The sequence below is a fragment of the Littorina saxatilis genome, linkage group LG17 (assembly GCF_037325665.1).
Source record: "Littorina saxatilis isolate snail1 linkage group LG17, US_GU_Lsax_2.0, whole genome shotgun sequence".
Lineage (NCBI taxonomy): Eukaryota > Metazoa > Mollusca > Gastropoda > Littorinimorpha > Littorinidae > Littorina > Littorina saxatilis.
The window spans coordinates 68,760,252-68,781,422 of record NC_090261.1 but is presented as its reverse complement, the minus strand read 5'-3'; the positions used below and the strand labels follow the sequence as shown (position 1 = coordinate 68,781,422).

The window sequence follows — 21,171 nt, the reverse complement described above, 5'->3', positions numbered from 1 at the left end:
CGCCCAATGTGGGGCTCGAACCCACGACCCCGGGATTAAGAGTCCCGTGCTCTACCGACTGAGCTAACCGGGCCGATACCAAAATCGGGAATATAAACATCATATACTTTACAGCTTATGCGATAAATTGTATTCTTTATTTGCTTTGTATAATGCAAATTGCAACACGCTGCGAGTGTTGCATTATTCAACTATTTTATTATTTTATTTTTTTAGCCTTCTCAAGTAGCCCTTTCTTCGATTGTACAGCGCTTGACAGAAAAGCGCGGGAAACGGCGACTGCATCACCTTGCCGGCCAGCGCGTCGAAATGGCAAATGTCGCAGTTTCAATGCAAAGTGTTAGTTCATAACTCTATTGCCGTACTGGTGAAGAATAAACCATTAAAATGATATTTCTCTTTATGAAAATGTGTGCAATATGTTTGTTAAAAAATTCCTTCGCTGGAATGAGTGAAAGCTTTATATGGTTACAGGGAGGCAACTCCGGAATTTGTGTTTCTCACAGAACAACCAGTTGTGCTTAATGCCCTTAGATTCAACAGGTGGATTTTAGAATCAAAATGTCCATACACAAATTCTTTTTGTTCTTCTCATTCTTCTTCTTATTATTATTATTATCATTATTATGCATTTAGAAGAAACCCGGTTACACTGAACTATAGCAGAAACGTTTTTCTTATTAAGCAGAACTTTTATGGGTATTGTTAGTGTTTGTGTTGTTTTATTCTTAAAATGGCCGTTTATAAACTCATTGTTAGCAAATCAAATACAAACAAGTCGCGTAAGGCGACAATACAACATTTAGTCAAGCTGTCGAACTCACGGAATGAAACTGAACGCAATGCATTTTTTCAGCAAGACCGTATACTCGTAGCATCGTCAGTCCACCGCTCGTGGCAAAGCCTGGCAGTGAAATTGACAAGAAATGCGGGGTAGTAGTTGCGCTGAGAAGGATAGCACGCTTTTCTGTACCTCTCTTCGTTTTAACTTTCTGAGCGTGGTTTTAATCCAAACATATCATATCTATATGTTTTTGGAATCAGAAACCGACAAGGAATAAGATGAAAGTGTTTTTAGATTGATTTGGAAAATTTAATTTTGATCATAATTTTTATATTTTTAATTTTCAGAGCTTGTTTTTAATCCAAATATAACATATTTATATGTTTTTGGAATCAGAACATGATGAAGAATAAGATGAACGTAAATTTGGATCGTTTCATAAAAAAATATTTTTTTTACAAATTTCAGATTTTTAATGACCAAAGTCATTAATTAATTTTTAAGCCACCAAGCTGAAATGCAATACCAAAGTCCGGCCTTCGTCGAAGATTGCTTGGCCAAAATTTCAATCAATTTGATTGAAAAATGAGGGTGTGACAGTGCCGCCTCAACTTTTACAAAAAGCCGGATATGACGTCATCAAAGGTATTTATCGGAAAAAAAAACAATATCCGGGGATATCATTCCCAGAAACTCTCATGTAAAATTTCATAAAGATCGGTCCAGTAGTTTGGTCTGAATCGCTCTACACACACACACACACACACGCACAGACACAGACACAGACACACACACACACACACACACGCACAGACACACACACACACACACACACATACACCACGACCCTCGTCTCGATTCCCCCTCTATGTTGAAACATTTAGTCAAAACTTGACTAAATGTAAAAACACCTCACCCCCCAAACAACGCAAGACCGTACTGCAGAGTGTACCCGTACAAAACCGGTTTCTCCCCGGACCCCCCCCCCCCCAAAAAAAAAATAATAAAGGACAGAAAAAAAAGAAAGGAAGAAATAATAACGCTTCCAGACTTGTAACCACGGACTTGCCTACTGACAAGCAGCATCGAGTCATTTTAACTAACGTGGGCGGGGATGTAGCTCAGTCGGTAGCGCGCTGGATTTGTATCCAGTTGGCCGCTGTCAGCGTGAGTTCGTCCCCACGTTCGGCGAGAGATTTATTTCTCAGAGTCAACTTTGTGTGCAGACTCTCCTCGGTGTTCGAACACCCCCGTGTGTACACGCAAACACAAGACCAAGTGCACACGAAAAAGATCCTGTAATCCATGTCAGAGTTCGGTGGGTTATAGAAACACGAAAATATCCAGCATGCTTCCTCCGAAAACGGCGTATGGCTGCCTAAATGGCGGGGTAAAAAACGGTCATGCACGTAAAATTCCACTCGTGCAAAAAAACACGAGTGTACGTGGGAGTTTCAGCCCACGAACGCAGAAGAAGAAGAAGAAGAAGAAGATTTTAATTAACTAACCGTGCTAGTGAGTAGTAAGTAGAAAGTAGTGACTAAAGTGAAGTAAGGCTCTGGTTCCCTGAGAGTTGCTCGTCCCACGTGTTTACTTCAAAAGCGCTGTCACTTTCATCGAAAAGGATGACCAGCTTAAACAGGCAGGCGAGATGTTGTTTTATTTATTTTATTTTTTTTCAACGGTTACAAATAAGTTCAGTGGTCAACGGCGAGTTTACGAACATTTCAATGAACCAACAAAGACTGTGCAAAAACGAAATAATACAAAAAAAATATGATCGACAAACGGAGAACAAACAAATTAAACAACAGTGTGAACATAACTGTGCTATGGAGGGCACACCAAAAGAAGTGACTGTGCAAGGCTCTACACTGAGATTTCCCTGCGCGAGCGATCGTTGTTCGTCGGAGGCTGAAATCAAAAGCGCTGCAAGTTGCGTCGACCGACACCTGCACTGACCTCAGCCTGACCGGAGCTGGTGGCTAGGTCACGTAAACAAGCACGCGCCGACGTATAGCACGCGCGGACAGCGACGAGGACTAATAATTGTATAACAAGCGGGACGGCATGTTGCACCACACTTTGAAGTAATCCCACAGTCGCAGTGGGGGACACTAGGCGGGGAATTGTCGTAGTAGGGACATTTTCCAGGGAGAATTGGCGTAATGGGGACATTTGGCGGGGAATTGTCGTAGTGGGATCGTTTGGCGGGGAATTGTTGCAGTGGGGACATTTTCCAGGGAGAATTGGCGTAATGGGGACATTTGGCGGGGAATTGTCGTAGTGGGATCGTTTGGCGGGGAATTGTTGCAGTGGGGACATTTTCCAGGGAGTCTGGCGTAGTGGGGACACTGATTTGGCGGGGAATTGTTGCAGTGGGAGACACTGTGCGGGGAATTGTCGTAGTGGGGACATTTGGCGGGGAATTGTCGCAGTGGGGAACACTGGGCGGGGAATTGTCGTAGTGGGGACATTTGGCGACGAATCGTCGTAGATGGGCTGTTTGGCGGGGAATTGTCGCAGTGGAGGCCATTTTGCGGGGAAATGTCGTAGTGGGGACATTTTGGTGGGAATTATCGTAGCTTGGACATCTGGCGGGGAGTTGTCGCAGTTGGAATATTTGGCGGGAAATTATCGCAGTTGCGGACATTTGGCGGGAAATTGTGACAGTGGGGACATTTTGTGGAGAAATGTCGTAGGGGGGGCTTTTTACAGTGAGCCCATGCTTGTAAAATCGTGCCGAATTAGCCCAATTGTTCCCAGATAGTCTCCGCATGACCCAACATGTTTTAAAATCGTCACCACGAGTTTTCGTCACACTCAACAATGGGACATTGCTTAAAGCCTGATTATTTTGCTGAAATTTGATTTTGCAGATTGACGCAAGGGTTACTTGCCAATTTTTGAAATAAGGATTAATGAATATGCGGTTAGAAATTAATTAATCCTGATTACAAAAATCAATATAAATTCAACTGTAGTCTTTAGTAAAAAAAAAATCGTTCTATATGATTGTAGATCGAAATCATGTGTATCTTTGTGCCAAATATCATGCGTTTCTGATGTATGATGTCGCTGTAAAACCGTTTCCTAGAAATCCAATATGGCAGCTGTTTCCATAGCAACGGCAATCTGTGTCCATTAATATTCACAATTTTTCCGTTCAATTTTATGTCACTTCAATAACTACCAAGAAAACTTCGTTATTCCATGTATTCTCCAAGTTCAATTAACCCTCTCTACCACCACTCTCCCTCCCTCTCTCATTATTATTATTATTATTATAGTGAGTATTTCTACGCACATACCCTCCCAGAGGGGAGGCTCATGGCGTTTACAATATGCCGTGTGAGATGGAATTTTTTACACAATATATCACGCATTCACATCGGCCAGTAAATCTCAAGCGTGTTAGGCGAGTATATACTTTTCACGGCCTATTATTCCAAGTCACACGGGTATTTGGTGGACATTTTTATATATGTCTATACAATTTTGCCAGGAAAGACCCTTTTGTCAATCGTGGGATCTTTAACGTGCACACCCCAATGTAGTGTACACGGGACCTCGGTTTTTCGTCTCATCCGAAAGACTAGCACTTGAACCCACCACCTAGGTTAGGAATGGGGGGAGAAAATTGCTAACGCCCTGACCCAGGGTCGAACTCGCAACCTCTCGCTTCCGAGGCAAGTGCGTTTACCACTCGGCCACCCAGACACTCTCCCATATCTCTCTTCTTTTTCTTCTTCCTCTTTCTATTTTTCGCTTAAAATGTTAAATGTACTATCCTGAATGACTAAACGCTGGTTAATAATGTTAATTTAAAATCTATTCAAACGTCAGAACAAGGACCACAACCTCAGATCAACGCAAATGAACCTCAATCGACATTTATTTATGCGTTCTTGACCCACATTATTGTGAGGTCGTTGATTTTATTTCCCCTGTTCTTTCCTGTAAGCTTCTGTCTGTACAATCAAGTTTTCTGTCCGAATAATTCGTAACTGATAAGAAAAGAGGACATCTTGCCACACTTTATTCTCTGAAAGTGCTGTTGTGCTTACCCATTCATCTAGCTAAGTCGACATGGATCCAGCAGTGCGACTGTTTCTCTTAGCTCTGGTTTTCAAAAGTTCGGAGAGCCTGGGAGACGAACTGGTCAAAAATGGGGGGTTCGAATCCATGGACCACTGGGGTTGCTGGCAGATACAGTGTAGTTTGACCACTGACAAACATTCTGGACACCACGCGCTCAAAGTGACCGGCAGGTTTGTGAGGCCACACTTGTGTCAACCCTAAGTTTTCTGTGGCATTGTTTTGTATATTGTTGACAGTATATAATCGTACGTCTTATTTCATGCGTTATACAAATGTACAATGTCAAAAGAAAAAGCTATTGACTATTGTCAAATGAAGTACAACAAATAAAACGTCTCAGAATTTAGCTGTTACAATTTTGTCCGTTTCTCTCTTTCTCAGGCGGATACTTGCCGATCCTTTTTTTGTTGAAGCATCAATCCATGCATGCATTCACTGTTTTAGTTTTGTGTTCGTTAATTATGCACCCCACTGTAATTTCTCGTGTTCAAAATATTAAAGTTGCTTTGATTTGCTTTGATTTGCTTTGATTTGCTTCGATTCGATACGATACGATACGATGCGATACGATACGATGCGATACGATACGATACGATACGATTTGATTTGATTTGATTTGATTTGATTTGATTTAATTTAATTTAATTTAATTTTATTTTATTTTATTTTATTTTATACGATACGATTCGATTTTATGTTATTTTATTTTATGTTATTTTATTTTATTTTATTTTATTTTATTTTATTCGATTCGATTCGATTCAATTCGATTCGATTTCATATTTGATAACTCGACAGACATAACTGGTACGAGGGTCCCTCCCAGTTCATCGAACTGACCCCCGGTCACCTGTACACGGCCAGTGGCTGGGTCAAGCTGCTCAGTGACCAGCCTGGACAACCCGGTCAGGACGTATTTCTCGAGATCGGGTACACCTACACAGGTGGGAAATAGTCAGACAGGCGGATACGAATGAACATGGATAGACATACTGGCTGAGAGTCATGAGAACAGATAGACAAATAGACGGACAGACGGACAGACATGTAGGCTGACGTACACACAGATACATACTGACATACATACTAACATACTGACAACAGAGACACAACAGACAGAAATCTACGCTCGTTTATCTCCCTTTTATAACACTAAACTATTTCAATCCAGAGAGTCAAACTCTTTCAGGGGATCATCGCATACGAGGAGAAGAACACGAAGGACAGCAGAAATCGAATTCTCTTGTGGGCTGCCACTCAATAACTCAGTCATTTGTTGTTCCACGTTACAGACGGCAGTCAGTACTTCTTCGTTGCTGGCTCACACAACGGTGTCAAAACGTCTGATGGATGGGTCCACTTGACAGGCAATTTCGACGTTCCCAAGAAACGTGAGTTTTTCATTTCATTACATTAACTTTAATTTATTATCCCATTGCTGGGAAATTTGGTTCGCTTCCTCCCAGTGGAAAGCTAGCTGCAACACGATTCGCGCTACCCAGGTGTGTGCGTGTTAAGATGTAATTATGGCTATTGCGTCCTTCGCTCCATGATTCTACCTGAAGCCAAAGTTTCGCCAAAGCGTATGTCGGCACAAAATAAGAGTATCACTGACAAAACGTAACAACAACCCCCTGGGGGTGACCCTCAAACATGTTCAGCTAATTTTGTGTCATGTTACAAGCCCCCTACATGTAGCTCGTATTACATCTTTGCTCTTGTAGTTTTTAATTTCTTTTTCTACTCTTTCGCCCCCCCCCCCCCCCCCCCACATTTTTGGTTCCATCTCCTCCTTCTTTCACGCAATATTTATGTTGTAACTCGGCGGGGTCTCCCCCCCCCCACCCCACCCCCCCCCCCCTCCGGCTCCCCATCTCTTTCGCATAGTATATATATTTATTTTTGGAATGGTTGATTTATTTAACTGTATTAATCGGATGTCATCATGTGTGTGTGTGTGTGTGTGTGTGTGTGTGTTTGTGCGTGCGTGCGTTCGTGCGTGCGTGTGTGTGTGCGTGTGCGTGTGTGAGTGTTTTGTTATTGCACATCGCCGTGAGCTCCAATGAAAAGGGTCGATTTCTAAGCGTTCACTATTTCTATGATCATTGATTTATTTAATTCCCCGTCACCATAGCAACGAAAGAGGTGCGGATCTACTACCAAGGCCCGGACCCCTCCGTCAGCTTCGTGGTGGATGACGTGTCGCTCAAAGAAATCTCACCGGTCAGCAACTGGCGTCACATCTCCGACAGCGTCATCAACCAAACGCGAAAGAGCGACATCCACATCCAGTATGTGTGTATATGTCTTTCTGTCTTTTTGTCTGTCTGTCTGTCTCTCTTTGTCTCTGTCTGTCTGTCTGTCTGTCAGTCTGTCTCTGTCTCTGTCTCTCCTTTTTTTGATTTGATTTGATTTGATTTGATCTCTCTAGTCTTTCTGGTTGTCTGTGTATCTGTTAATTTGTCTGTTTGCCTGCATGTATATATGCTAGTCTCTCACAGTCTCACGACAGTCTGTTTCCCGTACTCGTTATGTCTGCCTGGGGTTTGTGTATGTCTGCCACGATCAAATACAAACATTATGACGAGGAATCTGGCTATCAGTCTGTCTATCTGTTTGCATGCCTGTCAGTCTGTTTGTCCGTCTGTCTGTCTGTCTGTCTATCTGTATGTCTGTCTGTATGTCTGTTTGGATGTATGTCTGTCATTCCCGTCGTTGCCTGTTCTGATATGATTTACTTTAGCCAGTGTTTCACTAATATTATTCGTAAAATAGCGTCACTGCAATCGTTTATACGGGAACAGTGTGATTCAGTCTTCCATTGCTTTATTTTGCAGTGTTACGACTGCATCCCACGTGAAGAGAGCAGACGTCGAAATCCATGTAAGAGATTCATTAAGTGTACAAACCGCACGCTCTTGGTATTTTTGGTGAAGGCAATGATGCACATAAGCTACCTTGATAGACGATGTTCGGAAAATTACTCAGTCTAGTCAGGTTTGAATGGGTTGTGATAGAGTGAATGCTCTTGCTTTGACTGAGTCAAACTTTCCCAAGTGACATTTTAGACCAGTCATTAACAAGAGGTATGCCTAAAACACGTGGACAAGGAGCACGTGTTGAAAGTTTGCTTCACTAAAAGCAAGAGTATTCACTCTTTCACAATCCATATAGACCCGGACAGAGTTATGTCCAGAGTTGGTGTATTGTTTCAGTATTTCGGATGCAGGGACTTTAGTTGCATGGGCTCTTTCTTCCAGATCCACCACGATGAAGATTACAGGTTGTCGGGTATTTGGGATGAGTTGCAGAATGTTTCATGGAGTTGCATTAATAAATCTGCCAGAGGTTGTATTTCCATTTTTACAAGCGAGATAGCTTTGAATATGAAGACCCAGGCCAAGTGTAAATATCTACAGTATTTGGGACACGTTTCCACGTAACGAACGAAATTTTGGTTATTTATTTTCCCCTCTCCTCTTCAAGAAAAAAAAATCCTCCTGTTTTTGTTTCCTATATCTTCAATTAAAATATATCATCATCAAACTTAAATCAGCGTTTTCTATACTGGTGCAAATTTAAGATGGCACACAGAATGGGGGCTTACGGTGTCCATAATGATGTCGCACTGAGGGGTTCCAGTGTTTTAGACGCGCACCTATGACGCGCCGTTTGATACTAGCTGTACTCAAGTAGAGTGATTGGGGACAAATCCTACATACAGGGTGGCCCGAAAAAATGCAACCCACAAAATTGCGAATAACGGTTCTGTTGATCCCCGAATGTGAAAAATTGTTTTGAAATCGCAAAAAAAGTCAGACCATTTCACTTACAAACTTGACACTTTGTGAACGGGCCATGCATAAGCTGTTCATCAAAAATGAAGTAATTCGGCCAATAGTTGTTAGCATTTTTGACTCACATGCGAAGCAAAAGTGAGTCTATGTACTCACCCGAGTCGTCCGTCCGTCCGTCCCAGCGTCCGTCCGTCCGGAAAACTTTAACGTTGGATATTTCTTGGACACTATTCAGTCTATCAGGACCAAATTTGGCAAGATGGTGTATGATGACAAGGCCCCAAAATACATACATAGCATCTTGACCTTGCTTCAAGGTCAAGGTCGCAGGGGCCATAAATGTTGTCTAAAAAACACATTTTTTTCACATTTTTCCCATTTTCTCTGACGTTTTTGAGATTTAATACCTCACCTATATATGATATATAGGGCAAAGTAAGCCCCATCTTTTGATACCAGTTTGGTTTACCTTGCTTCAAGGTCAAGGTCACAGGAGCTCTTCAAAGTTGGATTGTATACATATTTTGAAGTGACCTTGACCCTGAACTATGGAAGATAACTGTTTCAAACTTAAAAATTATGTGGGGCACATGTTATGTTTTCATCATGAGACACATTTGGTCACATATGATCAAGGTCAAGGTCACATTGACCCCTATGAAAAATGTGACCAAAATAAGGTAGTGAACCACTAAAAGTGACCATATCTCATGGTAGAAAGAGCCAATAAGCACCATTGTACTTCCTATGTCTTGAATTAACAGCTTTGTGTTGCATGACCTTGGATGACCTTGACCTTGGGTCAAGGTCACATGTATTTTGGTAGGAAAAATGTGTAAAGCAGTTCTTAGTGTATGATGTCATTGCTAGGTTTAGCTGAAGGTCAAGGTCATGTAAAGGTCAAGCATGTGAGTCGTATGGGCTTTGCCCTTCTTGTTGTGGGTTGCATTTTTTTGAGTCACCTTGTCAGTACAGTTAGGATCAAACGGTGCGTCATACGTACGATTATGCTGTGTGAAAGGTCCTGCAGAAGAAGCGCTCTTTTCCCCTGGGAACTGACGTATCCTACACAGCATATAACAGCAACGCTGCGGGCGGCAAGTTCCGGGCCTTTCTTCAGCGCCATTTTAACTGGGCCACTCCGGGCCTTCCCCTCAAGTGGCACTTCACTGAACAGCGCAGGGTAAGTCTTCTTTAAAAAAAATTAAAAATAAAAAAAAAGGAAAAAAAGGAAAAGTCTTCTTGATGATTTGATCGCTTAGATCTGTTTTCTTATGAGCACAAGATAAAATTGTACTGTTGTCATAATATTTACAAAATGAGTGGCATTTCTAGAGTTTAACATAAAAATCCCGAATGTAAATTAGTTTAACATAAAAATCCCCCTTGCAAATGAACAATTAACATTGCGTTCTGCTTTTTGTGAAGGCACCGCCTTGCCGGAGATCGAAAAACATTACCAGATAAGTTTCGTTCATCTCATTAATTTTGTTGTTGTTGTTGTCTGTCCACTAATATTACAGAGACAGTGTGTGTGAATCACTAATGGGCAGTTTGCAATTTACAAGATATGTTGATATTTTCTTTCGGTGACCAGGGACAAGTGAATTACCAGGACGCCCTGACCACAATCCATGGCCTTCGGAAGCAAGGGTCAGTATCACTTCACTAGTTACGAAAGAAAAACGGACCTTTTGGGCCGATGAGTGAAACAATTGTTTGATTTTCTTGAGCTATATCCTAAAAGGAGAGATGTATTTTATGCACATTTTTGTAATTGTATGGCCACGAACGTTCTGAAAAGATTAAGCCTTCCGTAGAGCAATGGCCTAAAACCATATCACTAAGTGAAAAACAATCGTTTCTTTAGTCAGTTTAATGGCTTTTAAAATCGGATTTACTTTTACAGTTTCGAAACAGTATTTATCAACAGCCCCAAAGTGTCACGAAGGACGGGCAAGTTAATGCTATGCGTTTGGGTCTGTCTGTCTGCCTGCCTGCCTGCCTGCCTGCCTGCCTGTCTGTCTGACTGTCTGTCTGTCTGTCTGTCTGTCTGTCTGTTTATCTGGCTATCTGTCTGTCTGTGTCTCTGTTTGCCTGCCTGCCTGCCTGCCTGTCTGCCTGCCTGTCTGCCTGCCTGCCTGCCTGCCTGCCTGTCTGTCTGTCTGTCTGTCTATCTGGCTATCTGTCTGTCTGTCTGTCTGTCTGACTGTCTGTCTGTCTGTCTGTCTGCCTGCCTGTCTGACTATCTGTCTGTCTGACTGTCTGTCTGACTGTCTGTCTGTCTGTTTATCTGGCTATCTGTCTGTCTGTTTGTCTGTTTGCCTGCCTGCCTGCCTGCCTGTCTGCCTGCCTGCCTGCCTGCCTGCCTGCCTGTCTGTCTGTCTGTCTGTCTGTCTGTCTGACTGTCTGTCTGACTGTCTGTCTGTCTGTCTGTCTGACTGTCTGTTTATCTGACTGTCTGTCTATCTGTCTGCCTGTCTGTCTGCCTGTCTGTCTGTCTGTCTATCTGGCTATCTGTCTGTCTTTCAGCCTGTCTGCATGCTATGTCTCAGTACGTCTGTGTGTGTCCAGTCTGAAGGTGCGCGGCCACAACCTAGTGTGGTCAGTGAAGGACTACGTGCAGGATTGGCTCCAGCAGCTGTCCGGCAATGAACTGCGGACAGTGGTCAAGCAGCACATCATTGATATCATGAACGTCACGCACGGACTGTGAGTAACTTTAGCCAAAGAAATTGACAATTTTTAGTTGTTTCCAGAGAAAAATTCGTTTGTAAGATATTTCACAAAATTAATTGTGAATGAACAATAAGATGAACAAACTGAACACGACTGGTAACCGTTTTTCTTTATTCGGTCATCATTATTCATGTCGTATGTCCTTCATCCGCTTGCCAATTTCTCTCGCGGTCAGTCCGTCGGTTTCCTTATTGTCCACTTCTGAGTTTACCCTTGACCTTCAGTCAGATATAGTGCCTAGTGTACAGGTCAGATACCACCCGCCCGTCAATGCTCGGTGTGGTCCTTCGTGAAAAGTAATCCCAATGTCTTTACATTAGCAATTCTAGAAACACATCATATGTTTGCAGAGACACATTATACAAACTGCTAAAAGGATGCGGGGGTTATGATAAAGGGTGCCTTTGGGAAGGAAGCCGGGGAGGGGGGGGTGCAAGTAGGAACGGATTATGGGGAGGGGATGCAAGAGACTGACGCTGTTGTGACTGACTGAGGCTTATTCAACAGCAACCAACCTGAATTGCGCGCCTCTGCCATGACTGAGTGTTAGTAAGAGAAAACTTCAGAGCCAGTTAGATAAACAGATATATAGCTTTATTTAAATAAAAAGAAAACACACCAGTAACCAGGTTAGGCAAGTTTAAATCAATATTTTGGCATATAACTGCCTTCTTCGGGATAGTATGGAAAGAAATGTAGCCAGCAAGACTGACCGAAAGACAAGCTGAATAAGTGACTGAGGCATGGGAACGAAACACGCACAGGGGAAAAGAAAGTGATGGGGAGTACTGTAACAATACCTTAACCAAATTGTGCTATTCTTGACATCTTTATGGGTTATTAATCAAACAACGGATAGACTGCCAACGTTCCAAAATAACTTCAATTTAAAAAGAATGTAATTAATTAAAATAAATTACAAAGTGACTACTTCGCCGGCATTTTCAATCAATCAATCAATATGAGGCTTATATCGCGCGTATTCCGTGGGTACAGTTCTAAGCGCAGGGATCCGGATTTATTTTTTTATTTTTTATTTTTATTTAATGCAATTTATATCGCGTACATATTCAAGGCACAGGGATTTATTTATGCCGTGTGAGATGGAATTGTTTTACACAATACATCACGCATTCACATCGGCCAGCAGATCGCAGCCATTTCGGCGCATATCCTACTTTTCACGGCCTATTATTCCAAGTCACACGGGTATTTTGGTGGACATTTTTATCTATGCCTATACATTTTGCAAGCGTGTAGCCACACGAACTTAAGATCAGTTCATTATCTGTTTCATAAGTGTCGGTCTATCCGTCTACTTCAAAGACCTTTGGGTTGACGTACGAGTAAATGTGACGTTTTGTTTTGTCAATAGTAAATGTAACGTTTCGTTGTGTCAATAGTAAATGTAACGTGTTGTTGTGTCAATAGTAAATGTAACGTTTTGTTTTGTCAATAGTAAATGTAACGTGTTGTTGTGTCAATAGTAAATGTAACGTGTTGTTGTGTCAATAGTAAATGTAACGTGTTGTTTTGTCAATAGTAAATGTAACGTTTTGTTTTGTCAATAGTAAATGTAACGTTTTGTTTTGTCAATAGTAAATGTGACGTTTTGTTTTGTCAATAGTAAATGTGACGTTTTGTTTTGTCAACAGTAAATGTAACGTTTTATTGTGTCAACAGTAAATGTGACGTTTTGTTTTGTCAATAGTAAATATAACGTTTTGTTGTGTCAATAGTAAATGTAACGTGTTGTTTTGTTAATAGTGAATGTAACGTTTTGTTTTGTCCATAGTAAATGTAACGTGTTGTTTTGTCAATAGTAAATGTAACGTTTTGTTTTGTCAACAGTAAATGTAACGTGTTGTTTTGTCAATAGTAAATGTAACGTGTTGTTGTGTCAACAGTAAATGTAACGTGTTGTTTTGTCAATAGTAAATGTAACGTTTTGTTGTGTCAACAGTAAATGTAACGTGTTGTTGTGTCAATAGTAAATGTAACGTTTTGTTGTGTCAATAGTAAATGTAACGTGTTGTTGTGTCAATAGTAAATGTAACGTTTTGTTTTGTCAATAGTAAATGTAACGTTTTGTTGTGTCAACAGTAAATGTAACGTGTTGTTTTGTCAATAGTAAATGTAACGTTTTGTTTTGTTAATAGTAAATATAACGTTTAGTTTTGTCAATAGTAAATGTGACGTTTTGTTTTGTCAACAGTAAATGTAACGTTTTATTGTGTCAATAGTAAATGTAACGTTTTGTTTTGTCAATAGTAAATGTAACGTTTTGTTGTGTCAATAGTAAATGTAACGTGTTGTTGTGTCAATAGTAAATGTAACGTTTTGTTGTGTCAATAGTAAATGTAACGTGTTGTTGTGTCAATAGTAAATGTAACGTTTTGTTGTGTCAATAGTAAATGTAACGTTTTGTTGTGTCAACAGTAAATGTAACGTGTTGTTTTGTCAATAGTAAATGTAACGTTTTGTTGTGTCAATAGTAAATGTAACGTTTTGTTTTGTTGATAGTAAATATAACGTTTTGTTTTGTCAATAGTAAATGTAACGTTTTGTTTTGTTGACAGTAAATATAACGTGTTGTTGTGTCAATAGTAAATGTAACGTTTTGTTGTGTCAATAGTGAATGTAACGTGTTGTTGTGTCTATAGTAAATATAACGTTTTGTTGTGTCAATAGTAAATGTAACGTTTTGTTTTGTCAATAGTAAATGTAACGTTTTGTTTTGTCAATAGTAAATGTAACGTTTTGTTGTGTCAATAGTAAATGTAACGTTTTGTTTTGTCAATAGTAAATGTAACGTTTTGTTTTGTCAATAGTAAATGTAACGTTTTGTTTTGTCAATAGTAAATGTAACGTTTTATTGTGTCAACAGTAAATGTGACGTTTTGTTTTGTCAATAGTAAATATAACGTTTTGTTTTGTCAATAGTAAATGTAACGTTTTGTTGTGTCTACAGTAAATGTAACGTGTTGTTGTGTCAATAGTAAATGTAACGTGTTGTTGTGTCAATAGTAAATGTAACGTGTTGTTTTGTCAATAGTAAATGTAACGTTTTGTTTTGTCCATAGTAAATGTAACGTGTTGTTTTGTCAATAGTAAATGTAACGTTTTGTTTTGTCAATAGTAAATGTAACGTGTTGTTGTGTCAATAGTAAATGTAACGTGTTGTTGTGTCAATAGTAAATGTAACGTGTTGTTTTGTCAATAGTAAATGTAACGTGTTGTTGTGTCAATAGTAAATGTAACGTGTTGTTTTGTCAATAGTAAATGTAACGTTTTGTTTTGTCAATAGTAAATGTAACGTTTTGTTTTGTCAATAGTAAATGTAACGTGTTGTTTTGTCAATAGTAAATGTAACGTTTTGTTGTGTCAATAGTAAATGTAACGTTTTGTTTTGTCAATAGTAAATGTAACGTGTTGTTGTGTCAATAGTAAATGTAACGTGTTGTTTTGTTAATAGTAAATGTAACGTGTTGTTTTGTCAATAGTAAATGTAACGTTTTGTTGTGTCAATAGTAAATGTAACGTGTTGTTTTGTCAATAGTAAATGTAACGTTTTGTTGTGTCAATAGTAAATGTAACGTTTTGTTTTGTCAATAGTAAATGTAACGTTTTATTGTGTCAATAGTAAATGTAACGTTTTGTTTTGTCAACAGTAAATGTAACGTGTTGTTTTGTCAATAGTAAATGTAACGTTTTGTTTTGTCAACAGTAAATGTAACGTGTTGTTGTGTCAATAGTAAATGTAACGTGTTGTTGTGTCAATAGTAAATGTAACGTGTTGTTTTGTCAATAGTAAATGTAACGTTTTGTTTTGTCAATAGTAAATGTAACGTTTTGTTTTGTCTGTAGTAAATGTAACGTTTTATTGTGTCAATAGTAAATGTAACGTTTTGTTGTGTCAATAGTAAATGTAACGTTTTGTTGTGTCAATAGTAAATGTAACGTTTTGTTGTGTCAATAGTAAATGTAACGTGTTGTTTTGTCAATAGTAAATGTAACGTTTTGTTGTGTCAATAGTAAATGTAACGTTTTGTTGTGTCAACAGTAAATGTAACGTGTTGTTTTGTCTATAGTAAATGTAACGTTTTGTTTTGTCAATAGTAAATGTAACGTGTTGTTGTGTCAATAGTAAATGTAACGTTTTGTTGTGTCAATAGTAAATGTAACGTTTTGTTGTGTTAATAGTAAATGTAACGTTTTGTTGTGTCAACAGTAAATGTAACGTGTTGTTTTGTCTATAGTAAATGTAACGTTTTGTTTTGTCAATAGTAAATAATTATAACGTTTTGTTTTGTCAATAGTAAATGTAACGTTTTGTTGTGTCAGTAGTAAATGTAACGTTTTATTGTGTCAATAGTAAATGTAACGTTTTGTTGTGTCAATAGTAAATGTAACGTTTTGTTGTGTCAATAGTAAATGTAACGTGTTGTTGTGTCAATAGTAAATGTAACGTGTTGTTTTGTCAATAGTAAATGTAACGTTTTGTTGTGTCAATAGTAAATGTAACGTTTTGTTGTGTCAATAGTAAATGTAACGTTTTGTTGTGTCTGTAGTAATTGTAACGTTTTGTTGTGTCTGTAGTAAATGTAACGTTTGGTTTTGTCTGTAGTAAATGTAACGTTTTGTTTTGTCAATAGTAAATGTAACGTTTGGTTTTGTCTGTAGTAAATGTAACGTTTTGTTTTGTCTATAGTAAATGTAACGTTTGGTTTTGTCTGTAGTAAATGTAACGTTTTGTTTTGTCTGTAGTAAATGTAACGTGTTGTTTTGTCAATAGTAAATGTAACGTTTTGTTGTGTCAATAGTAAATGTAACGTGTTGTTGTGTCAATAGTAAATGTAACGTGTTGTTGTGTCAATAGTAAATGTAACGTGTTGTTTTGTCAATAGTAAATGTAACGTTTTGTTGTGTCAATAGTAAATGTAACGTGTTGTTTTGTCAATAGTAAATGTAACGTTTTGTTGTGTCAACAGTAAATGTAACGTGTTGTTTTGTCAATAGTAAATGTAACGTTTTGTTTTGTCAATAGTAAATGTAACGTTTTGTTGTGTCTACAGTAAATGTAACGTGTTGTTGTGTCAATAGTAAATGTAACGTTTTGTTGTGTCAATAGTAAATGTAACGTGTTGTTTTGTTAATAGTGAATGTAACGTTTTGTTTTGTCCATAGTAAATGTAACGTGTTGTTTTGTCAATAGTAAATGTAACGTTTTGTTTTGTCAATAGTAAATGTAACGTTTTGTTGTGTCAATAGTAAATGTAACGTGTTGTTGTGTCAATAGTAAATGTAACGTGTTGTTTTGTCAATAGTAAATGTAACGTTTTGTTGTGTCAACAGTAAATGTAACGTTTTGTTGTGTCAATAGTAAATGTAACGTTTTGTTGTGTCAATAGTAAATGTAACGTTTTGTTGTGTTAATAGTAAATGTAACGTTTTGTTGTGTCAACAGTAAATGTAACGTGTTGTTGTGTCAATAGTAAATGTAACGTTTTATTGTGTCAATAGTAAATGTAACGTTTTGTTTTGTTAATAGTAAATGTAACGTTTTATTGTGTCAATAGTAAATGTAACGTGTTGTTTTGTCAATAGTAAATGTAACGTGTTGTTTTGTCAACAGTAAATGTAACGTTTTGTTGTGTCAATAGTAAATGTAACGTGTTGTTTTGTCAATAGTAAATGTAACGTGTTGTTGTGTCAATAGTAAATGTAACGTTTTGTTGTGTCAATAGTAAATGTAACGTTTTGTTGTGTCAATAGTAAATGTAACGTTTTGTTTTGTCAATAGTAAATGTAACGTTTTGTTGTGTCAATAGTAAATGTAACGTGTTGTTTTGTCAATAGTAAATGTAACGTTTTGTTGTGTCAACAGTAAATGTAACGTGTTGTTTTGTCAATAGTAAATGTAACGTTTTGTTGTGTCAATAGTAAATGTAACGTTTTGTTTTGTCAATAGTAAATGTAACGTTTTGTTGTGTCAATAGTAAATGTAACGTTTTGTTTTGTCAATAGTAAATGTAACGTTTTGTTGTGTCAACAGTAAATGTAACGTGTTGTTTTGTCTATAGTAAATGTAACGTTTTGTTTTGTCAATAGTAAATGTAACGTGTTGTTGTGTCAATAGTAAATGTAACGTTTTGTTTTGTCAATAGTAAATGTAACGTTTTGTTGTGTCAATAGTAAATGTAACGTTTTGTTTTGTCAATGATAAACGTTCCCATTACCTACCATTGTTGTTTTTAGATTCTATGGGTTATTGTTTCGTTCGTGACACAGCCTGGAGCACTGGGACGTGAACAATGAGAACCTGCACGGCACGTGGTACCAGGACACACTGCACGACCCTGACTATGACCTGGAGTTGTTCCGCATTGCGCATCATGCTGATCCCAACGTCAAGCTCTTCCTCAACGAATATGGTGTGGTGGCCGGCGGACACTCCACGAATGTGAGTCAACAACAGCAGCGGGACGGGAGGGATAATGATAGACAATCTTTGAGATCGTGTTAACTACTAAGTTCGGGTGTTTCATCGGTACAAATGGAAAAATGACAGGAATGAAATCGAGCACCGGTCAAATCAATCGCCGTTTGTTTCTTTTTGTACGGAGATTGGTTCAAATGCGTGTTTGTTTGTTGTCGGTGTAGTGGGAGTTTGTTTCTTTTTTCGACAAACCTTTTATTCTCGAAGGTGATCATGAACTACTCGTATCTTGAGGACGTGTTTGTGTAGGAGATGGGATAATTAGGGAGGGAGGTGAATCAATATTTCATAACTTCGATATTTTCCTTTCTTACGCTTTTTTCACAGTGAGTTTTTGGCCAAAAAAAGGGTATTTGTTGCAGGATTACCTGAAGCAAGCCCAGCACTTCAAGGCAGCCAACGTTGGTTTGTACGGTCTGGGCGTGCAGTGTCACTTTCCTAGCGAGTACGCGCCTGAACCCTCCCTCATTAAGGTACGATGCTTTCAACGTGCTTGTCGGAAAGAGCTTTACAGACAATGTTTTGTTATTTCTCATTCCGGGGAAATGGCGAAGCCTTTCGAGAACTAAAGTCTTTCTTTCTTTCTTTATTTGGTGGTTAACGTCGTTTTCAACCATTCAAGGTTATATCGCGACGGGAGAACTAAAGTCATCTGGGTGAAAAATTTAAGTCACTTCAGCAGTATAAAATTACTTGTTATCCTCTTAATTGAAGTGTTACTCTTTTGAACACCCCATCTGGGACCAGTTTTGAGCACAGGTTGACATTGTACAGTAAATAACTCTTCCAGCAAAAGGTACGTCGCACATGGTAAACGCTAGTGTTCAAATGAACACTGGTGTTAACCATGCGATATTTTTGCTTCCACTAGAATTATCTACACTGTATTCAAAACTTGTTACCGAAAAGGTGTTAAAAAGTGGAACACTTACGTACCACTTCAGTTAAGAGTTTGTATCATCGCTAGAATGTGCATGTGTTGTTAATGTATATTTTTGACGTGTCCTCAGAAACGTATGGACGTCCTTGCCCAAGCGGCCTGGGTGACAGAGTTATTTCAGGAGTAGAAATCACTTGTAAGGCAACCACTATGCTCTGCATGTGTTGCTAACGAACATGTCTGACACGCGCCCTCGGAAACGTCTTGACATTCTTGCCCAAGCCGGGCTCCCCATCTTAGTGACAAGGTCATTTCAGAAATTCAAAATCACTTGTAAGGCCACCACTAGGCTGTGCATGTGTTACTAACGAATATTTCTGACACGCCTCTTGAGGGGGATCCGAAGCTTCTGGACGTCCTTGCCCAAGCGGCCTGGGTGACAGTGTTATTTCAGGGGTAACAAATCACTTGTAAGGCCACCACTAGGCTCTGCATGTGTTGGTAACGAATATTTCTGACACATCCTCAGAAACGTCTTGACGTCCTAGCCCAAGCCGGACTGCCCATCTGGGTGACGGAGCTGGACGTGCAGGCCCAGGACGAGAACAGGAGGGCCGACTTCTACGAGACAGCGCTGAGAGCTGTATACGGGCACCCCGCTGTGGAGGGCATCGTCTTCTGGGGGTTCTGGGACCAGGCGCACTGGCTGGGGAGGAAAGCCTCGCTCGTTCAGGGCGACGACATGCAGGTACACAACCGCTGTACTAGCCTATGGTTTTTTTTCTGAAATCAGAAAACAGATAGACTGCTTACGTTCCTAAATTCTATATTGTTTTTTTGATTCTTTACTTTTCTTTTCAAATATCTTCTTGAAATCTGTATAAAAACAACATTAACTTCTGGTCAGACACACTATGTTGAAATCAAAACATATCTTCACTCGCCATAAATAGAGAAGAAAGCTTCACAAGTATCAATTTGACAATTGTGTTGTTTTATTGTAGTTTTGTTCTCCCTAACTATTCCCTCACCTGTTTGTCAATGCAGATGAATGCTGCCGGACGCCGTGTGTTCGACCTGTTTGAGAACCAGTGGACGACGGACGAGACTCACTCACTGCCCACTTCCGGTCAGCTGACTGTGCGAGGTTTCCATGGTGACTACGAGATCCGCGTCATGCATCAGGGGAGAGAACTAGCCAACCTGAATAAAACTTTTACTCTTGCCAAAGGGGACCACTCGGTCAATATCAATGTGCATCAATGAAGAAAATGTATTCTATTACCTTGCTTCGTTCCATCTGAAAAGTAGGAATGTGACGCGCACACACACACACACACACAAACACACACACACACACACACACACACACACACAAACACACACACACACACACACATCACACACACTCGCAAGCACGCCCACACACACACTCGCAAGCACGCACGCACACACACACACGCATGCACACACCTACACAGTTGTATACTGGACATGCATGTTAACTTTATTTCATAAAGGCACATGCCACATACTCGAATTATGTTAACCATGAATTGTGCTAATACTTTCTTGGAAGTGCGTACTAATATATCTTTCGTTCACCTTGTCTGTCTGTCTTCCTCTGTTTCTACCTCTGACTGTGTCTGTCCGTCCGTGTGTGTGTGTGTCTCTCTCTCTCTCTCTCTCTCTCTCTCTCTCTCTCTCTCTCTCTCTCTCTCATTCATACCATAATTATTACGAAATGTGCAGGCTGAGTTGTACTTCGATGCTGTCACTAGAAAAGGTTCCCTTTAAAAAGCAGCAATTCCAATTTTATCACGGAGGAAACTCAAACGCGTTAGTACTTTTTGATCTTAATTGAAGAAATCAATTAAAATGGAAATAATCACTGTGTAATTAAGTCGTAGTACGTTGTATGCACGTGTATACATATAAAAGCTGATAAGAGCAGACAAGGGAGGTAACACGGTCATTTTCCCCAAGCTCACAGGCTCATTCTTTTAAGAAGTAGTTGTCTTTCTTTGCAGGCCTCGGCGTTGAACGAGTCAGCTGCAACACCAAATGCATTTGTTCCGGAAGGGACGCAGAGTGTTTTATTGTAGAACTGTTTATAAATAATATGCTCTGATATGTGCAGTACACGCACACACACACACACGCACACACACACACACACACACACGCGCGCGCGCACTCACACACACACACACACACTAGCGCACACGCTCACACACACACACTAGCGCACACACACACACTGTCACACATACGCACACACACCCACACACTAGCGCACACGCACACACACTCAAACACACACACACACACACTAGCGCACACACTCAAACACACACACACACATCGCAGA

General features: G+C 39.6%; 1 protein-coding gene and 1 non-coding gene across 2 annotated transcripts; one reads left to right on the top strand and one right to left on the bottom strand.

Moving 5' to 3' along the window:
* Trnak-cuu (transfer RNA lysine (anticodon CUU)) lies at positions 1-73 on the bottom strand. Its single transcript has one exon. It is a non-coding gene; the product is annotated as a tRNA-Lys (tRNA).
* Positions 74-4,830: 4,757 nt separating this feature from the next.
* LOC138952318 (uncharacterized) lies at positions 4,831-20,081 on the top strand. Its single transcript, XM_070323959.1, has 12 exons — positions 4,831-5,055; positions 5,684-5,829; positions 6,178-6,276; positions 7,020-7,176; positions 7,723-7,768; positions 9,704-9,865; positions 10,280-10,335; positions 11,257-11,394; positions 17,713-17,884; positions 18,283-18,393; positions 19,330-19,548; positions 19,848-20,081. Exons 1-12 carry the CDS (start codon positions 4,874-4,876, stop codon positions 20,064-20,066), a joined length of 1,707 nt encoding a protein of 568 aa, XP_070180060.1. The 5' UTR covers positions 4,831-4,873; the 3' UTR covers positions 20,067-20,081.
* Positions 20,082-21,171: the final 1,090 nt, after the last annotated feature.